Source organism: Natrix helvetica, assembly GCF_964273705.1.
Source record: "Natrix helvetica genome assembly, chromosome: Z".
NCBI lineage: Eukaryota > Metazoa > Chordata > Lepidosauria > Squamata > Natricidae > Natrix > Natrix helvetica.
The window spans coordinates 68719079-68742011 of NC_138554.1; the positions used below are offsets into that span (position 1 = coordinate 68719079).

At 41.2% G+C, this 22933-nt stretch overlaps 1 protein-coding gene across 5 annotated transcripts in view; it reads left to right on the forward strand.

Annotated features, from left to right (window-relative positions):
• The window catches only part of TPK1 (thiamin pyrophosphokinase 1), a 524197-nt gene that overhangs the window by 229872 nt on the left and 271392 nt on the right, over positions 1-22933 (forward strand). For 4 of the 5 annotated variants that reach the window (XM_081971059.1, XM_081971056.1, XM_081971057.1 and 1 more), the window contains exons 6-7: positions 3076-3171; positions 15400-15546. In XM_081971059.1, the coding sequence (XP_081827185.1) occupies positions 3076-3171; positions 15400-15546 (243 nt within the window). The remainder of the gene's footprint in view (positions 1-3075; positions 3172-15399; positions 15547-22933) is intronic. The other variant, XM_081971060.1, reaches the window with a different exon arrangement.

Below are 22933 nucleotides of genomic sequence, written 5' to 3' on the forward strand. Positions count from 1 at the left end.
ATCGAAACCCAGTTTTGTTTTCATTTATCCAAAAATTTAATCTACCCTTCAAATCGTGCCACCATCAATGGAAGGAAGGAAGGAAATCTAGTAGTGATGTTGAGTTTTTAAAATGTATTTATAAGATGTTTTTGACCTCTGTTTCTATGTATAATCTGTTATTGTTACTTCCTAAGATTTTTCTATGATTGTGACAGAATATAAATAAAATAAACTTCTTTATCACTGAATTCCAAGTAATAAGAGATGTTACTTAGAGTTAACTGTACATTGCCAAACATCATATATGTATATACAGGTATACACTTTTATACAGTCAAGTATGAAAATGCATGATGTTTTCAGATGCCTTGATCCAGGGGTGTGTTTCTGCCAGCATTACTGCCAGTTCGATGCACGCATGTGTAATTTTGGTCCAATTTGGTCTGCACGCGTGCGGAATTGCCTATAAATAGGTCTGCACATGCGCAGAACACAAAAAATGAAAAAAAAAACATGCCACGCCGATTGGGGAACCAGTTTGGAGGCGTGGCAGGCCTAGGTCGCTGCTGGTTCCGGCGACCCAGGCTGGCATATCACTACCGGTTCGGTAGAACCAGTTTGAACTGGTAGGAACCCACCTCTGCCTAGATCCCAAACTTTAAGAGAATGGAATGCAGTTTCTTCCACACCAGGTGTAAACTCAAAAGATAATGAGTACACCAAAATTAATTTTGAATTGTTTTTCTTTATACTTTACTTGGAATGAGTATAGTAACAAGATTGTTCTCCAGTTAGGTACTTAATTTCTCTCTTACAATCTGATAATTTAATTTGGTAATAGCTTTTAGAAGCCTTTGGGAACTCATGCTGTGGACATCTTGAGAGTTTTCTTCAGTAGGACTTGAAATTGTGAGAAATTTATTAATACTTTTATCTAATTTTTCATTTAAAATTTGTTAATTGGCAAACATGTTTGTTTTCAATAGTTTCCAAGAAGGATTTAATGTTATCTGAGTCCCATCTCTCTTTTATATCTCTTTTTGAGGGAATTGTAGATCATATACTGTATAATGTGTAATATTCAAAGGCCTTAATTTATTTTTGCTTTAGTTTTAATAATCTGAATCTCTCTTATAACCAAGCTTTCACAGCAGAGTGTAGACACTTCTTTTTCAATAACAAAGATAATTTCCATATCAAATTAACCACAGAAGAAGCTAAGATAAGCTTAAGATAAAGTAAGTGTGTTAAAAAAACTTTCCAATTTTTAAAAATAAAATAAAAAAGAATAATAGATGCAAAAATAAAATGAAGCAATGGAATTATTTTAGAAAAAAATCCAGAATAAAATAGAATATATATAGCAGAGTAGAAAATGTTATAAATCAGATCAAATCATTTTCATGCAAAAAACTGTTAACGGGGAATTTTTCAATCCATCCAATTGCATGGCTGATTTAACTGTTGTTGCCTGTATCTGGATATTTTCTTTAGTCAGACTGGTCATATCTTGTTCCCTAGGAAAGAACCATCCTTGACTACATAGAAGTTAGAGAAAATGTACTTTTACTAGAGATGCTGAGTGAGCAAGGCAAGCTTTGTTAAGAAAAAAACTGCATGAAAATCACACATTGAAAGCAATCCCCAATGTTCCAAACCTTCCTTCCTAGGAAAATAGTCCAACCAGGTCTTGTTCTGATGTTTTGGGAACCTGGCGCCTCAGGCTCCGTATAATTCCTTTCCCAGGGCCATGTCCTTGAAGGCAGGAAGATAGCTGAGTTTGTCATCTCTGGTTCCTGTCACTGTCCATACTCCCCAATTTCCCATAGCATTCCTTTCCCACCTTCAGCACTCTTCCCCTCCCGAATGCCCCCTCCGCTCCTGGTTATTGCAGCTGCCAACGAGCTTCAAAGAAGGCAAACATGACACTGACAAATGATTTGAACTCATACTGTCTACTTTCTTGCAATGAAATAGAAAGTATTTTAAAACTCTAAAATAAGACAAAGTTTACATTTGTAACCAAGCAAAAGGGTGTGGGCAAATCAGCATGAAGCCAGGCTATTAACAATTAAGCTTCAAAAAGTAATATTAAAAACAGAGGCACACCTAAAAATGCTGCAGGTGAGTTGATTACCTCTCCAAGCAGCAGATGGAGGCAGAGGTAAGGGGTGGAGGCAGGCATCCAGACGCACCACACAGGCTGCTGGAAAGCCAAGAATCGGTGAGCTGGAGCAGTGGATGGCCGGCTCATCTTTGTGTCTCTCAGCTTGCCTGCAGCTCACACAGCACGTTGGACTTGCCTTCCACCCCATGCCTCTGCCTCCATCTGCTGCCAATGCCAACGCAGCCATTGCCACAGATGAGCATCCCGCAGCTGCCATTGACTCTCAGCTTTTCCATGGTGTATCCGTATCACTTGCCTCCCCCCGCGCCTCTGCATCAGTCTGCACCTTGGACAGAGGATCAATTCACCTGCTCTGCACCGGCTGTATAGTCCCAGAGTTGACCAAGGGACCGCAGTTGCTGCCAAATACCATCAGTCCCCGCACGCTTGCTGCCTCTTCTGCACACACCAGCAGGTGGGACACCCAGCTGGACTGATTACCCTGAAATCGTATTTCCCCGAAAATGAGCCCTAATGCTTATTTTGGAGCCCCCAAAATATAAGACCAGGTCTTATTTTGGGGGGAAACACGGTAATTACTCCTGTTCAAATCTGGGGAACACACTGCCAAAGACCTGGCTTTGGCAACAGAATCAGTTGTTTTTCAGCAGGGAGAAAAAGAGCCTCACCATTCAGCATGCCAATTTGTGGGAAAGTCCTACTATTTCAGGGGGAAATCCTAAAGATTATACTTTTAATCTAAGCTCTGTCCTATACATAGTCTAATTTAAATGTGATTCCTAAATCATCTTCAAATGCTGCTCTAAATAATACTGGATTTTCTATATCAGCAATTCTGGGAACCAGTTTCAGCTGTGTTTCAATAGATGCCACAGAATTTAGTAAAGCTATATGAACAATTATGCTTCATTCTAAAATTGTAAGGTAATACAGATTTTTCCTTTTTTTAATTTCCTTCTCTGTAGGGATGTGAGCTCATACAGACACCAGATCAAGACTTAACAGATTTCACCAAGTGCCTTCAGATACTTCAACAGAAGATAGAAAAAAGCAGTTTGCAGGTAATGCTAGCAACTCTGTTGATACACGTTTTAGCATATGACTCTTCCGGGTATGTTCACTCTGTAACATAATGGCAAATAAAAATATAGAGAAAGCAAGAACAAAAAAACCCACCATTAACTGCCAAGAAGATATCTCTTCTTGTTTCTGCTGGTGAAACTCTCTTCTGAAGAGTGATCAGAATTGAATCCCCATAATACTAAAACTACTAAAACTCTCATGAAGTTTACTTGGGTGAAATGGTGTATCATGTGATTCACAAGGGAATGAAACCTGGGGAAGTTGTGGCTGCTTCAGTGCTACTGGCTGTTGCTGTGCTGCTACTTGCAATCATCTGATCATCATTTTCAATGTTTAGTGACAGTTTCCCAACCAGTCCTGCATTCCATTGCTCTCTCTCCATATCCAGCAGCAAGAAATTGACTCATTGTGGCTCTTAAAGAAGCAACAACTTTAAGATGCATGAAGAAAGGCCTGGATGTAAAAAAGATGTGGAGACTCTAGAAAGAGTGCAGAGAAGAGCAACAAAGGTGATTAGGGGACTGGAGACTAAAACATATGAAGAACGGTTGCAGGAACTGGGTATGTTTAGCTTAAGAGAAAGAAGGACTAGGGGAGACATGATAGCAGTGTTCCAATATCTCAGGGGTTGCCACAAAGAAGAGGGAGTCAAACTATTCTCCAAGGCACCTGAGGGTAGAACAAGAAGCAATGGGTAAAAACTAATCAAGGAGAGAAGCAACTTAGAACTGAGGAGAAATTTCCTGATAGTTAGAACAATTAATCAGTGGAACAGCTTGCCTCCAGAAGTTGTGAATGCCCCAACACTGGAAGTCTTTAAGAAGATGTTGGATAGCCATCGGTCTGAAACGGTATAGGGTTTCCTGCCTAGGCCTAGAAGACCTCCAGGGTCCCTTCCAACTCTACTATTGTATTGTATTGTATTGTATTGGATATTTGCATTGTTTTTGTGCCCCTTCTGTGGTACGCAATATGCATATGTATCTATATGCCATCTTTGTTCAGGAATTCAAGACACAACAGTGTTCCATTCTCCTATATTTCTTTACAACAATCCTGTGAACTAGGTTGGTCTGAAAGTTACCAAGTAAGCAAATGGATTAGAAACTGGATCTTTCAGGAAAATACATTAATCCATTTTTCAAATGCTTTCATTCTGAAATTGAATGTAGACCACCACCACTACTTCAGCTGTTAGAGAGCAAGCAGACTAGTTTCACTCTAGCTCATAGGAAGTCACCTGTATCTATTTTTTAAACTGTCTCTGGTGGTTTTCAACAACTCAATGGAAAAATGGAGGAGAGGAAGGGAATTCTAAACTGTTCTGAGATGAGAGTGGCAACATACAATATTGCGATAAAATAAATTACCGTAAAATAAAATATTGTCAGCATAATTGTGGCATGTGGAAAGTGAAGGGGAACCTCATAGACAAGACGACATTAAACATTGAGATGCAGCAAGGAAGAGTATAGATGAAGAAAGGGTTGTACATTTCCAGAATCACAAGGAAAGGTACAAAATAAGGAGACAAGATGCCAGAGGAAAGAGAAGGTCAACTCAAGAATACGTAGCAAACACTAATTATTGTGAGAGTTCCTCAGCACAACAATACTCACCTTCATTGACAAAACCTCAGGAGAGAAAGCACTAGGCAAAAGGCATGACTTGCACAATGTAATATTTATGTCAATGTTGGTGCCATGGCCAAAGTCTACTCCACTATCATATGTTTCTATTCCCTGAGAAATTACCATTTTGTGCTGTATGAAGAAAAAGGTCAAGATTGGCAATTTGCAACTTCTAACCTAATGAGTTTCTCAATTTATGTAGCAGCAATGAACCTATTGCAGATGAGTTCAGGAATAACATTAAACAACAGAACTGCCTCTTTCAAATGACAAGGATAAGCCATAGAGAATGTGCTGATTTATTTGGAGAAACTAGTATTCCAACACTGTCAGCTGAATGTTGCTTTAAGCTGAGGAAAAATAAGTGAAAACGTTAGATCAACTACACATATTGTCATCAAAGTATCCTTTGTTAAGCAAAAAGCATCTATATTCTCTTGCTGGAGACCTCTCTTCTTTAATAAAATGATGTTTTCTTCTTGAATTTTAAAAGCAGACAAAAATAGTCAGCTATGGTCATTCTACTTCTCAGTTTAGGTAAAAAAATACCTCTGAAAGGATAATCAAAGGTTTACTTGTTATCTAGTACTGAATATTATTCTGTGATTCATTTATTCTACTTGTGCATGATCAAACATTGAGACTTAATTCCTCTCTTCTGGGCTGTGCAGTAAATCAAAATCCTTGTTCTTCCAGACAATTTGGAAAATGAACAGAGATTCACCTGGCAATAAAGCATTCACTCTTTACAGTCTATGGATAATATCTATGCTTATTGAATCATAACTAGTTTCAGGTGGGACAGAAATATGATTGGTCAGAATACATCTGCTTCTAGAAAGTAATTGAGCTTTGAAAACCAATCCTATAATACTTCAAAACTGTTCCATTACCCAGTTTCAATAATCCATCAGTAAAAGGCAATACCAAGCAATTCCCATTTTCCCATCCATTTCATATTGGTCTGTCATTCATGCTGATTTTTGTTGAACTCCATTCTTAAAGTAAACATTCATTAGACCACTTCCCACGTAAAGCTATCCATGAGTTTTCTTTGCAAAGAGCAATGACTCATTAAACTCATTTCTGAAGTTGTGCAAGAATTTCTTAGTCCACTCTGTAAATGCACATGCCAGTTGCTTTTTTTCCACTCATTATATGATATTCCTTCCCTGATGCTTAAAAATAATTTTATATATGCAGTACTGCTGGAGGAAAAAAAAGAGACCCTCTTTTCTTATTATTTATTATTATTATTATTATTATTATTTCTTAGCGCTTATAGACCGCCCCCTCTCCCGAAAGGGACTCGGGGCGGTGTACAGTCCATATCAAAATACATCATAAATAACTATAAAATTTAAACAATTAAAATTATTAAGTAGATAGATACATAAATATGACTTCACTTCCATTTTCCTATAAGAACATAAAGTGAATATTCTTATTAGGCTAGCATATTTGAACTCCAGGTAGAAAATATATTTACTTAGGTTCTGCTTCTTTGTTCATTGTAGCTTCTATGAAAGAATGGGTTGTTAGCTCGGATGGTGATCTCTCCAAAGAATTCTTAAAGCAAACACAGTGAGAACAATGCAAGGTATATGGACTGCTATGGTGTTTCAATAATATATCTATCACCACATGCTTTTCCTAATATTAAGCAATCCATCGTTAAGACTGTTGATGGATGGATGTTCTCCATAAATATCTGATCTTTGAAATTTAACAAGGCTAATTGTAACAGCATGTACAAAAGAGGGAAACATCTCTTTTGGGAATTATAATTGATCTGAATGCATGTTACAATGCACAGTATAACTTTTCTCTTCAATTATATTGTGACACAATTTATATGTAATGTCAAGTGTGGGTAGCAATTTTGAAATCAGTATGAACATGCTGCTTTTGCAAAGATACAAATAATAAAAAGGGTATATTGAACTGCTTCCTTATTTTTTTTAATAATGTTTCTTTTCTATCAGGTTGTTTTCACTGAAAGCATAGTCACATATAGTGACAGTGTTTTGTTTGCTTTGAGTTACTTTTTACTTTTTTTACTTTTTCAGAGGGCTCGATGAAAGTGTCACTTTTTATTTTTGATAATATTGCTCAGTTAGCCTGAGCATTGGTTAAGTAGTTTACTTTCAGAGTATGATGAAGTAAATATTTCTTAGAAGAGAGAGACATCTTTTATTTTCATATATGGGTAGGAATTATTGCATACATTGCATCAATTTCCCTTTGATATAATTTAGCATCACAGCAATGCATCAAATTAATTTAAATTCTTAGATATTAGTTCATAAGAATGCAAAACAAATCTCTTTATATATAAAATTTGGAATGTTTTGTGCATGATTTCACAATCTTGTACCACATAAACATACTGGGGGAAAGGGAAGGGAAGGAATGGAATAGTTTCCTCACTATTTGTACCAACCAGTTATGTTCCTTAAATTTATATCATAATTACAAAATAAAGTCTTTAAGATGCCAGGAGCTACTTCAAATAACCACAAAGAAGCAAAAATAGATCAGTTTGTTTCCACTTCAAGAGTTTTGAAAGGCAGCTGGTAGATTTTAAAACTTTTGTGAACAATACAGGAAAAAACCTTTTTCAATGTGAGATTTGTGATTTCAGAACTCTAACTGCTTTTCCAAGAGCATAATGTCACTGACACCTTGCTGAAGATATTTATAGAGTGCTGACCATTTAATTATACAGAATGCTTTCTGCATAATATTGGACTGGAATCTTACACATTTGGAAAGAAAATGCCATTAACACTGTGTAAAAAGTAATAATAGAGATGTTTTACAATTCCTGTAGTTATTTCTGCAATAGCTTAACATAGCATAATTCAGGATTAAATTAAGAATATGGACAGCACAGTTAACATATGTAACTCCTGCTTCTTGTGCTATAAAACTTAAATGCTAGAATACAACCCCCTGTTCCATAATTTACCTACTATTTTATTCTCATATTAGATTACTCATGGAATCCAAAGACTTGACCAACAATGTTCACATGTCCAGGCTGTTACTATCAATGAGTTTTAAAATGCTATGGGCCAAACAAGTTGTTGATTGATCTTCTGTGGCCAAATAACCTCTTTTATCTTTATCTTCTAGCATTCATTCACTTGCTGTCAATAGAGATTTAGTTCAACTGGCTGATTTCATAGCAATATCTTTCCTGGTAATCATACTTACAGAAAAAACCCCAGACCTTTCTTTATGTATGTTACAATTCTATCCTTCACAGAGTTAATCAATTCATTTTGTATGTCAGGACTCAGTTACCTTGCTGCTCCATCCTTAACCTTGTCCAGTACAGAATTATATTTTCCCAGAAGACTGGTAATACAGAAAATGTCCATAGATTCACCTGAACTTTATTGCAATTTTACTTCCCTGTGAATTCTAAAGGGCAGTTTAGAGAGAGTGTCAGTGTAACTTTATCAAATATTTGTTTCTATCTTAGCAGCTCCTGGACTCTATACCTGTGTAACAGTAGTTTCTCCTGTGAGCAGCTCTTCTCAAAGATCATTTCGCACAACCGTGCTCGCCCACTCCTGGCCAGCAGCCTTGTGACACCCCCCCCCCGCCAGGCCAACCGTGGCTCAACTGTGCTGGGAGGCCTCCCTGGGTCTCCCTGGCAATGGTTGGTCAGTTGTGGGCACTCTCCAGCCCATGCGAGTGCCTTCGAGACGAGGTTTCAGGGCTCCCAGAGTGGCCCATGTGGCTCCGGCTGCACCTGGGTAGTGGAGCACCCGCAACCGCCCGCCCGTTGCCAGGGACACACCAGTGCTGCCAGGTGCCTCCAAGCACAGGTGAGCTGCGCTTGGCTGGGCAGGGTGGTCATGAGACTTCGGGTCCAGAGTGGGTCAACACGGCTGCCCACCGAGAGGAGAGTTTGCTTCCGAAGGTGGTGGGGAGCAACGGGCACTGCTGCTGTGGGTGGAAGGCGCTGGGCATCGGGGAGGGCATGTCCGCCTCGCAGAAGTTGCCTGGCTCCATCCAGTAGCTAAAGTGCAATAGCGGTCAGGATGGGCTGGCCAAGTCGTCCCAGGCCGGCTATTTATACCTGCCGGCTGATGGCACCCCATAGCATCTGCCTCATCCCTGGTCCGACAGTTCCACCCCGTCCCACCTCCAGCATCGCTTCCGGACTGGGTGCCTGGAAAGGCCTTGGGAAGGGCCATCCCTGCCAGTTTGCAGTGGTGCCGAGTAAACCACAAGTCTAAAGTCCATCTAGTGGCTAGAAGCTTGGCAACATCTGATAGTACAAAGCTATAGGCTTTGTTTACTGAAAGGGCCAGTGGAAAACGTTTTGTTTATACAGGTGTTTCTTTGAAGGAAACAGAAAGCTTTGATCTGAAAAACTTCACTGAAATTGTTTGGAACCTAGCAAAAGCCTTGAACGTTCTGGCAGTGTTTATAATCTAAAAACAGCACAGGAAATAACATTGCAAAGAATTATATTGGAAATCCAAAAAGTTTTAACAATCACAGAGAGACTTGAAAAGAAACTTGAAATTATAGAGCAAAATACAGAAAGTATGGAGATAATGATGAAGTTAAATTTCATGCCACCGACACCGCAGCCAGCGCGCAGCAAGCATTCACCTGAACGACCCATCCACACTGCTTCTGAGGCTTATAGCCATGGTGGAAGATTAAAAAGGGCACGAAGCACCATTTTTGGCTGCGGGCAGGTGACAGAAGAGACAAGGCCGCCATTTTGTTATCAGCACCCCAAGGCGCAGCGGGAGAGCAGCAAATTTTGGACAGTGGGCATAATACAGAGAGGTGCGGCTGCCATTTTGACTCTGAGACTCTCCCCAATGGCGGACAGCAGCATGTCTGGGCCCTTCCTGTCAAGAAGTGGGCCAAGGCTTCTTAGAAGCAGCACAGGCTCCCCTCTCTCCAGCGAGACCCTCTACCTCACAGGGTGGAGAGGTCTTGCTGGCTTGGAGGCCTTTTTGTGGGTTCTGGAGAGCCAGAACCCACAAAAAGGTCTCCAAGCCAGCAAGACCTCTAAGCCAAGAAGAGCTTGAAGGCGACTGCTAAGGTCAAGCATACCAACATGGACCAGCAGCGTCCCTCATCATCTTCCCAGCTGGACCGGAGCCAGTCAGCAGGCTCCAAGCCAGGTGACAGATTGCCAGTCTGCCTGGACTCGGGCTCGGGAGTCCAGCCCGATGTTGCCCATTGATATGGCCAGCCTTTGGGGCAGTGGTCCAGCGGATCCTAATCCCATCCCCTCCAGGGCCCAGGCCAGACGTACAGAGGCCTGCTTCAGTCCATCCACAGCTGGGCCCCATCAGACTGGCACTTACCCTCCATGCCTCCTGTGGGCCTCAATTTTCAGGACTTCATTACAGAGGCCATCAAGCAGGGAATTGCGGCTGGAATACAGGAAGATAAACAGATATCTTCAGGGCTCCCAAGGGTTCACCCACAGAGGCAATTCCAGCAGTGGTGGAGGACCTATCCCCACTTCGGTCTCCCTGCAGCCCATCCCCTGTTTCTGAGGACAGAGAAATCAGGGAAACTTACCTCTCTGAAGAGGACCCCGGACAATCTCCCTCTATTGGGATTTTTCCGCCTGCCCTTTTCAAGCCTTTGCTTGCCAAGGCTAAAGCCACATCAGCCATGGGAGATCATGTGGACGCTCCCACAGCCTTGGCACCATCCATGTCTGCCAGCGCATGGTTCACAGAACGTAAGTGGGAGGCCGACACCATACCTGCCCCACAGCTCTTGCTGGACATGGTCCAGAGACAATGGTCTTCACCCACAGCTGGTCTGACCCCCTCCACAGCTGACAGGTGCTACTACACTTTTGCAGAATGGCTTGATAAGTTGCTACAATGGCCATCAGTGGATGCCCCAATAGCAGCTCTCTACTCCAGCACCACGTTGCCAGGTTCGCAAGAGGAGGTCCTCAAGCCCGAGGACAAGAGAGCTGACCAAACCCTCCAGCAAGGACACTAGGTGGTTGCATGGGCAGTCCGGGCTTCAACAGCCACCTCATCTTTTTCTAGGTTCAGCCTCTTCTGGCTACAGCAGCTTCAAGAGAGGTTACCTGTCAGTGATTCCAGGGCGCACCAAGATCTTAGCAAGATTGTGGCCGTGGTTCAATTCTCCTCAGATGCCACCCATAGCACCACGAGGTTTGCCTCCACAATAGCCTCCCGCTGGCTCCTTTGGTTGAAACAATGACAGACTGACAAGAGACACAAATGGCAATTGACCGCTGAACCCTACAAAGGAAGGGATTTATTCGAGGATGCCCTCACACCATTACTAGTGGAGGGAAAGGACAAACATAAGGTTTTGCCCTCAAATAGCAAGAAGGGTTTCTCCCATCACGATCCCTATCCCAGAAGACAGCAGTATAGGCAGCAGAAGTATGAGGGCTCATTTCGGGGCTATGACTATAACTCTCCAGGTTTCCTATCACAGGGCGGCTTCGGCCAGCGCCAATATCAACAACCTTATAGGCAGCAGAAGGGCAATCAAAACATGGCCCTTTTGAGGGGGGGGGACAGGTACAATCGTAAGCCATAAGCAATTACAGGATCGGTTCCCCATTGGGAATTGCGCGATTGCTACATCATATACATGATCAGTGGGACTCCACTACTTCAGACAGTTGGGTTAAGTCCACGGTTAGGGCTGGTTTAGTCCTGGAGTTCATCTCCTCCCACACACAGTTTTTTATCTGTTCCCCAGTTTCCCACAACCCACAGATGCAACTCCTGATGCGCTCGGCTGTCCAGCACCTTTGGGATATCGAGGCCATCCAGTAGGTGCCGGAGGGCCAGCACCATCAGGGGTTTTACTCCATCCTGTTTGTTATCCCCAAGTTCTGTGCGGGATGGAGGGCTATTTTGGATTTAAAATGACTTAATATGTACTTAAAGTACATATTACATAAAGCAAGTTCAAAATGCATTCGTTGCATACAATTCTATAAGGGTTAAGATGAGGGGATTTTCTTACTTCTATTGACTTAACAGAGGCGTACTTGCATGTACCTATCCTCCAAGGTCACTATCAATATTTACGATTTTGTTATGCCAATGTTCATTATCAATATAGGGCCTTGCCCTTTGGTTTTTCTTCGACTCCTCGAGCCCTTACTAAGATTTTAGCGACACTAGTGGCACATCTGAGAACCATACCCATCTGGGTACACTGCTATCTCAATGACATTTTGGTGCAATCAGTATCGAGAGAAAGAGCCAGCCTTGATCTTTCCCTCACAATTCAGGCCTTCCAGTAACATGGTTTCTCTATCAATGGGGCAAAGAGTCATCTTACTCCCATCACCAAGATTCTGTATCTGGGGGCTTGGATTGACATGCAGACAGAGCAGGTATTCCTCTCTGAGGAGCGTCTTGTCAGCCTACGACAGCTAGTGACCCAGGTGCAGGGGGAGAACAAAGTCTCCTTAGCTAAGCTCTTGAAACTGCTGGGGAAAATGGTGTCTTCCATTGCAATCATGCCCTGGGCTAGATTACACTCCAGGGACTTACAATGGTTCCTTTTGCCTTTTCAAAAGAGACAAACAAGCACAACCCTATCTAAACTCACCATAGCGAGGGGGGGCCTGCAATTCCCTCCGCTGGTGGTGGTCCCCAGCCATTGAGAAGGGATGTCACTTTAGGGACCATAGGGTCACCATTACCACTGACGCTAGTCTCCAGGAGCTGGGGTGCACATCTTGGTAAACATATGGCACAAGGTCAGTGGAGCCTGGAGGAGACAACCTAGAGCATTAACTTGCTGGAGCTTAGAGCCATATGCCTGGCCCTCCAGTGGTTCACACACTACATCAGGGATCAGCATGTTTTAATTCTGACCGATAACATGATTGCCAATAGTGAATAGACAGGGGGGCACGAGATTGAAATATCTAATGAGGGAAGCCAGTGAACTAAGCGGCTGGGTGGAGGCTCACCTCCTATCCATCTCGGCTGATCACATCTCGGGGATGGAGAATGTTCGAGCCAATTGGCTAAGTAGGACCATGGTTGACCAAGCGGAATGGCGAATGCACTCTTGTCTCTTCCAGGAGATCATGCAGCGCTTCAGGGTTCCAGTTATGGACCTATTTGCATCTCCAACCAATACACAGCTGCCTAGGTACCTTACCAGGTTCCACATGCCGGGTGCAGAGGTAGTGGATGCCCTTCATTATCCCTGGCCTCGAGGACTCCTATATGCTTTTCCTCCAACCCCGCTGATAGTCAGAGTCATACACAAGGTCATCTCTGTCAGAGCATAAGTCATCTTCCTGGCCCCGCACTGGTCGCGTTGTCTGTGGTTCGCAGACCTCCAGGCATTGTCCGTGGAGGGACCCTGGAGGATCCTGCCAGACAAGGTGTCCCTCAGTCAGGGCTCCAGCTGACCGCCTGGCACTTGAGTGGGGCATTCTGATGCAGGACATGTTCTCCCCCAGGGTCATAGACACTATTCAGGCCTCTAGAAAGTCCTCCATGGACGGGCATTTATAATGCGACCTGGTGGATCTTCTGTTCATGGTGTTCCATCAAAGGGATTGTTCCTACCTCTTCCTCTGTCCCTCAGGTCCTTGAATTCCTCCAAGGTGGTTTAGATAAGGGGTTATGCCCCAATATACTAAGAAGACAGGTAGCTGCTCTCACTACTATCTTGACCTGGGGCGGGAGTCAATCCCTATCACAGCACCCCACTATACAGCAGTTCTTAAAAAGGGCTTCCAATATCAGGCCACCTACAGTTCAGTTACCCCACGTGGGACTTATCAAAGGTGCTCACTGCTCTCACCAAACCACCATTCGTGCCCCTCCATACTACCTCACTGCAGTTCTTCACCTTGAAGGTGGCCTTCCTCGTGGCCATTACCTACACCAGGAGGATTTCGGAATTACAGGCCCTGTCAGTTGGAGAGGACTTGTGTACCTTCCATGAGGACAGAGCGGTGCTCAGTTAGACTATCGGAACATCGGAATTCTGACATTCAGAGGCTCTTTTCATATCTTTCCAAACCACATTGTTGGGATGTAAGGTCTCGATACTTACTATAGGTAGGTGGGTCAGGAAATGTATAGCTACAGCTTATCATTCTAATCAGGAAACGGTTCCTCAGGGGGTCATCGCTCATTCAACAAGGAGCATGGCCACTACTGTTGCTTGGGCAATGCAAGCCTCCCTAGAGGAAATTTGCAGGGCAGCCACATGGGCATCACCTTCACCCTTTATAAATAATTATAAATTAGATAAATTTGCATCCGCAGATGCAGCATTTGGCCATCAGGTCTTGCAATCAATACATTCTGATAGATGATTCCAACCAGTCTTGGTCCCTTCCATATGGACAGTCCAGGTTGGTTATGTCCCATGCATGGTTGCTCTCTCCACCTCTATTGAGAAAGGGCATTGGTATTTAGCTGATAAGCATCTTCTAATAAGGTGTAGATAGCATCCAGCCCCTCCCTGAGATGCGACTGCTCCTCATCACTGTAGTCGGGAAGTGGAGTTGCTAACTACATGTATAAGAGGGTTATATTGGTACTTCAGATTTTCATATGTTACTAAGTTTGTTGACTTCCTTGGATTACTAAACTTTTAACTTCTTGCATAACACGATGAATCTGTGTGTGTGTGTGTGTGTGTGTGTGTGTGTGATTTCTTTGTCAAAAGCTGGGTGGATTATAAAGGGTATTAATTATTAATCAGACTCAGTCCAATCAGAGAGCAGACAGTGTTAACCCATGCATGGATGCTATCTCCACCTTATTAGAAGAGGCGTATCAGGTAAGTACCAACACCCTCTCTCACAGTAGTGTCTATGTGTATTTATCCAGGTTGTATGGCCGTAATATTAGAATTAGCCTTCTTGTTTTTTTGTTATTCCCTCTTTTTGGAATTATGATGATGATTACTCTATTGTTTAGCAAGTACACTTAGAGTTTCTGCACCAGAGACAAATTCCTTGTTCCTCTAACCACACTTGGCCAAATTATTCTATTCTATCCTATCGTATCCCATCCCATCTTTTGAAAAGTTCTATTAGTTCCAGGATGAAGTACTTATCTAGTCGTTTCATTCCTCCTATTCAAATTACTTAGCAACTGATTTTCAAAATCTACTGCCTCTGTTATTAGATATAATACATGGCCATCACAACTTTGCTTTGACTTCCATGGATCTGTCATTAAGATGTATTCAGAAAACCAATGAAATGTTTCTATTTCTGTTCATTCCTATTCTGTTCATTCTGTTCATTTTTATTACAATCTAGAAAATCAAGACCAAGGTATTTGTATCATCATCTATAAAAAAGAGGATCAAAATGAATGAGGCTAATATATTCAAATATGCTTATTTTATAAATTCTCACCATTGTAAATATATTGTTGATATTTTTAAAATCTGTTCAGCATCTCAAATTATATTTATAGTTTGTAAACATGTGCATTTATATTTTATAGGAAAGGTGCAAAATGTATTTTTGGATCTTTCTTCAACATTCTATTTATTTTTTTCTCTATGTGTGTTTTGTATTTCTGTTAGATGGACATGATTATAACTTTGGGTGGACTTGGAGGTCGCTTTGACCAAATCATGGCATCTGTGGAAACTCTCTTCCATGCAGTTAAGATAACCTCTTTTCCCATCATAGTTATTCAAGAGTGTTCCTTAATATATCTACTTCAACCTGTAAGTTAAATGAAACTTGTTTTTTTAATCAATGCATCTTATACCTTCCATAGAAATTATTACACTTACAGCTGTGAAATCAATGTATGCAATCAAATACAGAAAAAATGTTCTGAAATAAAATATAACTGGCATCACCTAACTAAGCTTATTTTAAATCACATTTGTTTCAGGGTAATAATTATAATAATAATTTCCTAGTACCTAACTATAATTACCCTTGTTTCCCCAAAAATAAGACAGGGTCTTATTTTCTTTTGACCCCCCGAAATAAGTGCTTGGACTTATTTTCTGAGATGTTTTACTATTTTTGAAGTGCAAGGGGCGGCGAGTGTGTTCACCTCATGGCTGCTGCTGTGTTGCAATATTTTCAGGGAGGGCTTATTTTTGGGGAAGGACTTATTTTAGCCCATGTGCTTAAAAGTCTGATTGGGCTTATTATCCAGGGAGGTCTTATTTTCAGGGAAACAGGGTATGTTGCTTGTATCTTTAAAATTTATATTGTTTTATTTGTTTCCTAGTATAATGTGATTACTTATTAGTAACCTATGACTATCACTAAGTGTTGTATCTTATGATTCTTGATGAAAGTATTCTATTTTATTTTTTCTTTATGTACACTGAGAACATATGCACCAAAGACAAATTCCTTGTGTGTCCAATCACATTTGGCCAAAAAAGAATTCTATTCTATTAGCTAACTCTCTGTTTAATCCTATATTTAACTGACATTGTTGCGCTAAAATTATGTATTTATAGCCACAATGTAGTTTTTAGTTTTTACCTTACTTTGTTTTTATGCAGATGGTTGATTTGTAATTTGGTAGAGTTAAAAGTACCGTAAAGGGGATTCTTTGTGTGTGTGTGTGTGTGTGTGTGTGCGCGCGTGTATGCCAATTCAGATTTGACTGACATTGGGTCTTTTTTAGATTATCAAAAGATTTGCAATCCATATGAAAAAATATTTTGGAAATCAGTAAAAATAACTTTGCTTTGGCTGAAGCACAGAAATATATTAGTTGTTTCTAGCCAAATAATTTTCTGCCATGGAAAGTTCCTCAGAAGTATCTAATTTCAGTACTCCATCCACCCACCCACCCACCCACCCATACATACATCTCTTAAACTTAGGGTTGCCAGGTGTCCACTATTTGAGCGGACAGTCCGCTTTTTTCACATTATGTTCACTAATTTTTTTCACAAAATAGTGGACATTTTTTTTATTCAAAAGCTTTATGATGAAATGGTACGTAATCTAAAGCTGTACAGTCTAAGAGAATAAGGATAGGAGAATCGCGTTTTGTCTTTTTTTCATAAGTTAGAATGAGACAAAGATCGAATATCTATTGAACTCGATTCTCCGAAAAAATTGTTAATCATACTCAGTTGTTTCACAAGACATTTAATAAAAGTATATAAAATTATTTACATACTATTTTTCTTAACTCGCATTTATCTATTATTTTTATATTATACTTTTTTCTTAGTTGGAACACTCAATAACGTATCATCATTTGAGGTTCAATGAGTACTAGCCTCAATATGTAGAGCGCGAATTTGTCAAACCAAAGATTTCATTGAAGCATTATAAACATAAAAGTTAATCATTGTTTTTATGTAAATACTATTTTGCTGTGTTCTAATTAAGTCACCATGTAAGTAATTTTAGGTTAATCTTTAGTAATAGCCATCAGTTGAATCAATTCTCAGTATAAAACACAAATACATAGCTTCAGTGAATTTAGCAAATTCTACGAATTCGTGAATTCACTGTTAAATTTGAGTTAAATCTAAATAAATGTAATTTAATATTTTACATATTATTATAATATATTTGATGTTTTGAATTTTAAGTAAAGTTTTGAAGTGATTATTTTAATACGTGTTAAAATGTTTGTAAGAAAATATATAATTTAATTGTAATTTTTAAAAAATTTTTTACTACTTAACACCCCACCCCCCCGCTTGTCCGCTATTTTTTGGAAGCAGACCTGGCAACCCTACTTAAACTTAATCTGAAACAGAATACTTTTACAGGATAATGAATTGAAAAGTAGAAACTTACAAGATTCTCAAGATTTAAAAAGAGTGCTTCATGCAAAGTTCATTTGATATTGCAATAAGAAATTATAATACCTTTAGAGCCAAAAATCTAGAATATATTCACGATTGAGGTTAAATAATTGCTTACTGCAAATTATTGTGAACATGTAAATAATTTTGCAAATGAGACAGAATAAATACTGTATTTACAAACTGTTTTTTAAATGCAGCATTGTACATGATTTATGGTAATATAAGGGCAAGTCCATGTATATTGTATCTCCTAAGGTAAGAAAGAGTGACTGGCTCAAAGTCACTCATTTGATTTCTGTGCAGGATTAGAATCAGGTCTTACTACTGTTAGTCCAGTGCCTTAATCCATTAGTCCAAACTAACAAGGTAAATTTAGAAATCTGAAATTGATGTAATTTTGTTGACAACAGGTAGTCATCTAAATTCTTTTTTTTAAGAGAAGTGCATTTCCTATAGTAAGTGCTGATGAATAAATCATTATGACTGGGGACCTTACAAAACTGTTACATCTTGGTCACTAGGTTCCAAAAATTAATTAAATATCCTGTGCTGTTTGTTGTTTACCAGGCTAGAGTCTTATTAATAGAATCAAATATTCTGTCTATCAATGGAAAAATGAAGAGTTACATTAAAATACCTAAATATTTCAAATCAAATCATAGATAATATATGCAATATGATAAGATCGACCACATTTGGGATCTAGTTAGACAAATACAAATTATTGTTAACAAACATAATACAACATGCAATTAAGGAACTCAGGCTGTTATGTAGTGAAAGTAGACTATGACCCGAATAGTTGCATCAGGGAAAGAATTATGAAAAGAACCAAATAGGAGGTGTGTTTACTAATGTATTTATTTTTCCCTGTAATGTAACCATGTATATATTGTTGGCATGTATATTAGAATAGCTCTTTTACAGTAAATGTTGATGTTCCACCTATTTTCATATCATAGGTAGGCCTCTAAACCAGGGATAGGAGGCCTTATCTGGCTTTTCAGTTATATTTGATTCCATAATTTATAGATAATATAAATTATGCTTTCCATCTATTCTTTGTGATGTGAAAAATTCAAGATAGTTTGTTTTGCTTTCGTGTCCTGAATCAAAAAAATTGGCCTGAATGTTTCACTAGATTATTGTGGGCTATTTACTAGCTTATTGTGGGCTTTCCCCAGGCAATAGGGGAAAATAAAATCCTTAAATTTGTTTTAGATTGAGTGTAATTTCTAAATTTGAGCACTTACCTCGTAGTATATTTTTTGCTATATTTCAGGCCACGGGTGAAAACTTCTATCATACATCGATTTCAAAATGGCTGCAAGGTGAGCAGTCATGGAATATGATGAAAGCTCGACCATTTAAGTATATAATGTTATATTAAAGTCAAGCTATCCATTAAGATTGTTATAATCTGTTGAGCTGTTTGTACAGAAAACCTGTTTGAATTCCCCCTCAGAAATCACTTTAAACTGTGCAGATGAAAGACTGCTTAATGGAAAACAGTAATTTCTTCATTCTATATTGTACTTTATGAGAAGGGAAATAGAAAAATACTTTGTGCAAATCAAAGCTATTTCTTTCTCTATTTTAAAAGAGCAGTTACGCCTTTGAAGGAATTGCTCAATCATTCAGATTATGAGCTTTTTAAATACATGTAAACACACACACTTTATTTTCTATTATTGTTGATCTTAGAAATATGAAACTTCAGACTTTTTATACAGACGCTAAATTATATTTTATATTCATATCTATATTTCTACTTGAGGGGTCCTTTCTGGTCTCTGAGCTCGGTTGTTTTCTTACAGACATTTCATTACCCAAACTAGGTAACATCATTGGAACTACTAAGGAAGTAGGCTTGTTCTCAATTTATATTAAAGTGACTTGCCCTTCAGTGTTGGTGGAAGTGATCTTGCTGATTTTTTGATTGGGCTGTTTACTGTTAGCTTATTTGACAGTTATTTATATTATTTACCTCTTGATTGTTGGTCTACTGTTAATCTTAGTATTAATCTATGCTCATCTGGAGAGTGTTTGCTGGTTAGGGTTTGCTGGTAGATGACTCTTGGTTTTTCTTTAGAGGCTGCTGGTTTTTTTTTGTTTACTTAGAATATTTTGGAGGACTTTGATTGGTTTATGTGCTACAGTGACAGGCTAGGCAGTGGCAGTGGGCTGAGTGACATCGGCTGTAGACCAGGTGGTGATAGGGCCAAGCAACAGCAGAAGCTGAGTCGTGATAGGCCAAGTACCAATGGTGGGCCAAGCAGTGACAGACCGTGGAGCAGTGGCGGCAGACCAAATATCAGTGGGTGAGTGGTTAGCAGCAGCGGACCAAGCAATCATGTCAGTAGGCCATGCAGCAGCAGAAGGCCAAGTGACCATGGTAATATCCCAGATAGTGGCAGGTGACCAAACAGCAATGGGCCAGACAGTCCATTTGGGCCAAGTAGGAGTGGCGGTAGGCCAGGTGCCAGCAATGGGCCAAGCAATGGTGGCGGCCAAGTGGTGACAAACTATGCAGCAGTGAACAAACATCAGCAATGAGGCATGCAATAGCATGTGGGTTGTGCCAGACCAGTGGTGGTGAAAAATCAGATGGCAATGATGCCTGAAGTGGCAATAACAGGCCAACAGTGGCAGCAGGCAAAATGGTGACAGGACGTGTGGCAGCAACAGAAACAGGGGCAGCCTGTTTCTTGCTATTCTTGAAATTAAATAGCAATGCTGGGTTGAGCTTTGGCAGGCATATGCCTATCTGAGAAGCCATGCCTTGGCCCCACTCAGGAGCCATAACTGCAGCAAAGCAGGTGATGAGTGTGACTAGGAGAGCTTTTGCACAGCTCTGGTTTGTGCACCAGTTGTAACCTTTCTGGGATCATGAATCCCTGTGCTCAAATACTGGTCATCACTTTTCTGGACTACTTGCAATGTAGTGTACATGGGGCAACCCTTGAAATTCATTCATAAGCTTCAGCTGGTACAAAGTGCGGCAATGAGAGCAGCCTTTGGCCTCCCAGGTTACCCATATTACACTGTTGTTTCACAAACTTCACTGGCTACCAATTTGCTTCCAAACGCAATTCAAAATGTTGGTTTTGACCTTTAAAGCTTTAATTGCATAGGTCCATATTACCTGATGCCCTATTCCTCTAGAACAGGCCTATCCTGCCCACAGAGATCGTACTTCAGATCATTGGTCAAAGAACTCCAACTATTGGGATTTAGAATAAAAGACTTCTCTGCTGCAATGCCAATTGTTGGAACATCTTACAGTAAAATCTGTTTCCATTCTTCTATCCTTCTGCAAGAACCTGAAGATCTGGTTTCGCCAGTAGACCTGGAGACCAAATGTAAATAATTAATACATTTATATTGTATAGAGAAATCATCACAATTTTGGGGTTTTAGCAAACAAATGTTTTAGAAATAGGTCCAGGAAAAAGACAGTACAGGCATCCAACTGCTGATAGACGTATCAGTTGTCCTTTTATCCACCATTTGTAAGTTGGATCTTTTTCTTTCCCAGAAAATGGTTAGATATAGTATCACTAAAACTATGATTTGGCCTCCAAAAGTGAATGTAAGCTGTTGTATTGGCTAATTATATATAAAGCTTTTCCAATCAAGCTGTGCCTGATTTTGTGCCAATAATTTCAAAGCCATTATCTGCTGTGTTTATGCAAGATTTTCTTTAATTTCAGCATGAGCAGCTCACTGATCGTAAACTATATATTGCTGCAATCATTATGTAGCTTGAGATGCATAAATCAAAAGCAGTTTTATTCACATTCTTTTGAATTGTAGGTTGGAGCATGAAGTTGTGATATATATTTGAAAGTACCATTAGCTGAAATTGCACTTAAATTCATAATAGATGCACAAGGTTTTATATTAGGGAACCCTAACTCAGATATCCGGGTGTGAGTCCCTTGGTGTGAAATGGGGCCCACGGAGGCAGTTGGGTTTGCTGATTGTATACTTGGCTCCTCGCTATATATCAGCAGCCCTGCCCGAGCTCCTCGAGCTGATCTCGGAGACGGCGGTTGAGATCCCCAGGCTTATGGTCATGGGGGATTTCAACCTGCCGTCGACGGGAGCAGCGTCTGAGGTAGCTCGGGAGTTCATGGCTTCCATGACAGCCATGGGCCTGACCCAGTTAATTCAGGGCCCCACACACGAAGGAGGCCACACATTGGACCTTGTCTTTGTATCTGAGCAGTGGACGAGTGATCTGGGTAGAGGGGATTTTACTGTTACACCCCTGTCATGGTCAAATCACTCATGTCTCCGGCTTGACTTCCCTGGCGCTACCCCCCACCGCGAGGAGGCGGGACCAGACGGTCCACGCTGGTACCGCCCCAAGCGCCTGATGGAGCCGAATAGGTTCCAGACGGAGCTTGGGCCATTACCTGTAGCCCTGACCCGCGCTCGGTCGGAGGACCTAGCGGCCGCCTGGAATAGGGCGGCGGCTGGGGCCTTGGACCGGGTTGCGCCTTTGCGACCTCTCCTGCGGCAGCGACCCACCCGGGGTCCTTGGTATACCGAGGAGCTGAGGGTGATGAAGCGCCACAGGAGACGTCTAGAGAGCAGGTGGAGGTCCTCACGCTCCGAATCTGATCGAACACAGGTAAGATCCTACTTGCGGACCTACCTGGTGGCATTAAGGGCGGCCAAACGTAGATATTGCGCCACCCTTATTGCGTCCGCGGATAACCGCCCTGCCGCCCTGTTTAGGATGACCCGCTCCCTCTTGTCACAGAGGACGCAGGGGGCACCCTTACAGGGCAGAGCAGAGGAATTTGGGGAATATCTGCAGGACAAAGTCGCTCAGATCCGGAGCGGATGGGCCCCACTCAGTGGACCAGACGAGCCGCCAACAGCGAGTCTTGTGAGACCATCCTGGGAGGAGTTTGATTCTGTTGCCCCCGAGGATTTAGATAGGTTGCGTGGACGGCTGCGACCCACCACATGTTTAATGGACCCGTGTCCCTCCTGGTTGGTACTGGCATCTTGGGAGGTGACACGAGGCTGGCTTCTGGGCCTGGTGAATGCCTCATTGGGTGAGGGATCCTTACCAACCGCCTTGAAAGAGGCGGTGGTGAGGCCCTTACTTAAGAGGCCCTCACTCGACCCAATGGAGCTAGCTAACTATCGTCCAGTCTCCAACCTTCCGTTTCTAGCGAAGGTTGTTGAGAATGTGGTGGCCCAGCAGTTTCCACGACACCTTGACGAATCCGAGTATCTAGACTCACGCCAGTCCGGCTTCCGACCTGGGCACAGCACAGAGACAGCCTTGGTC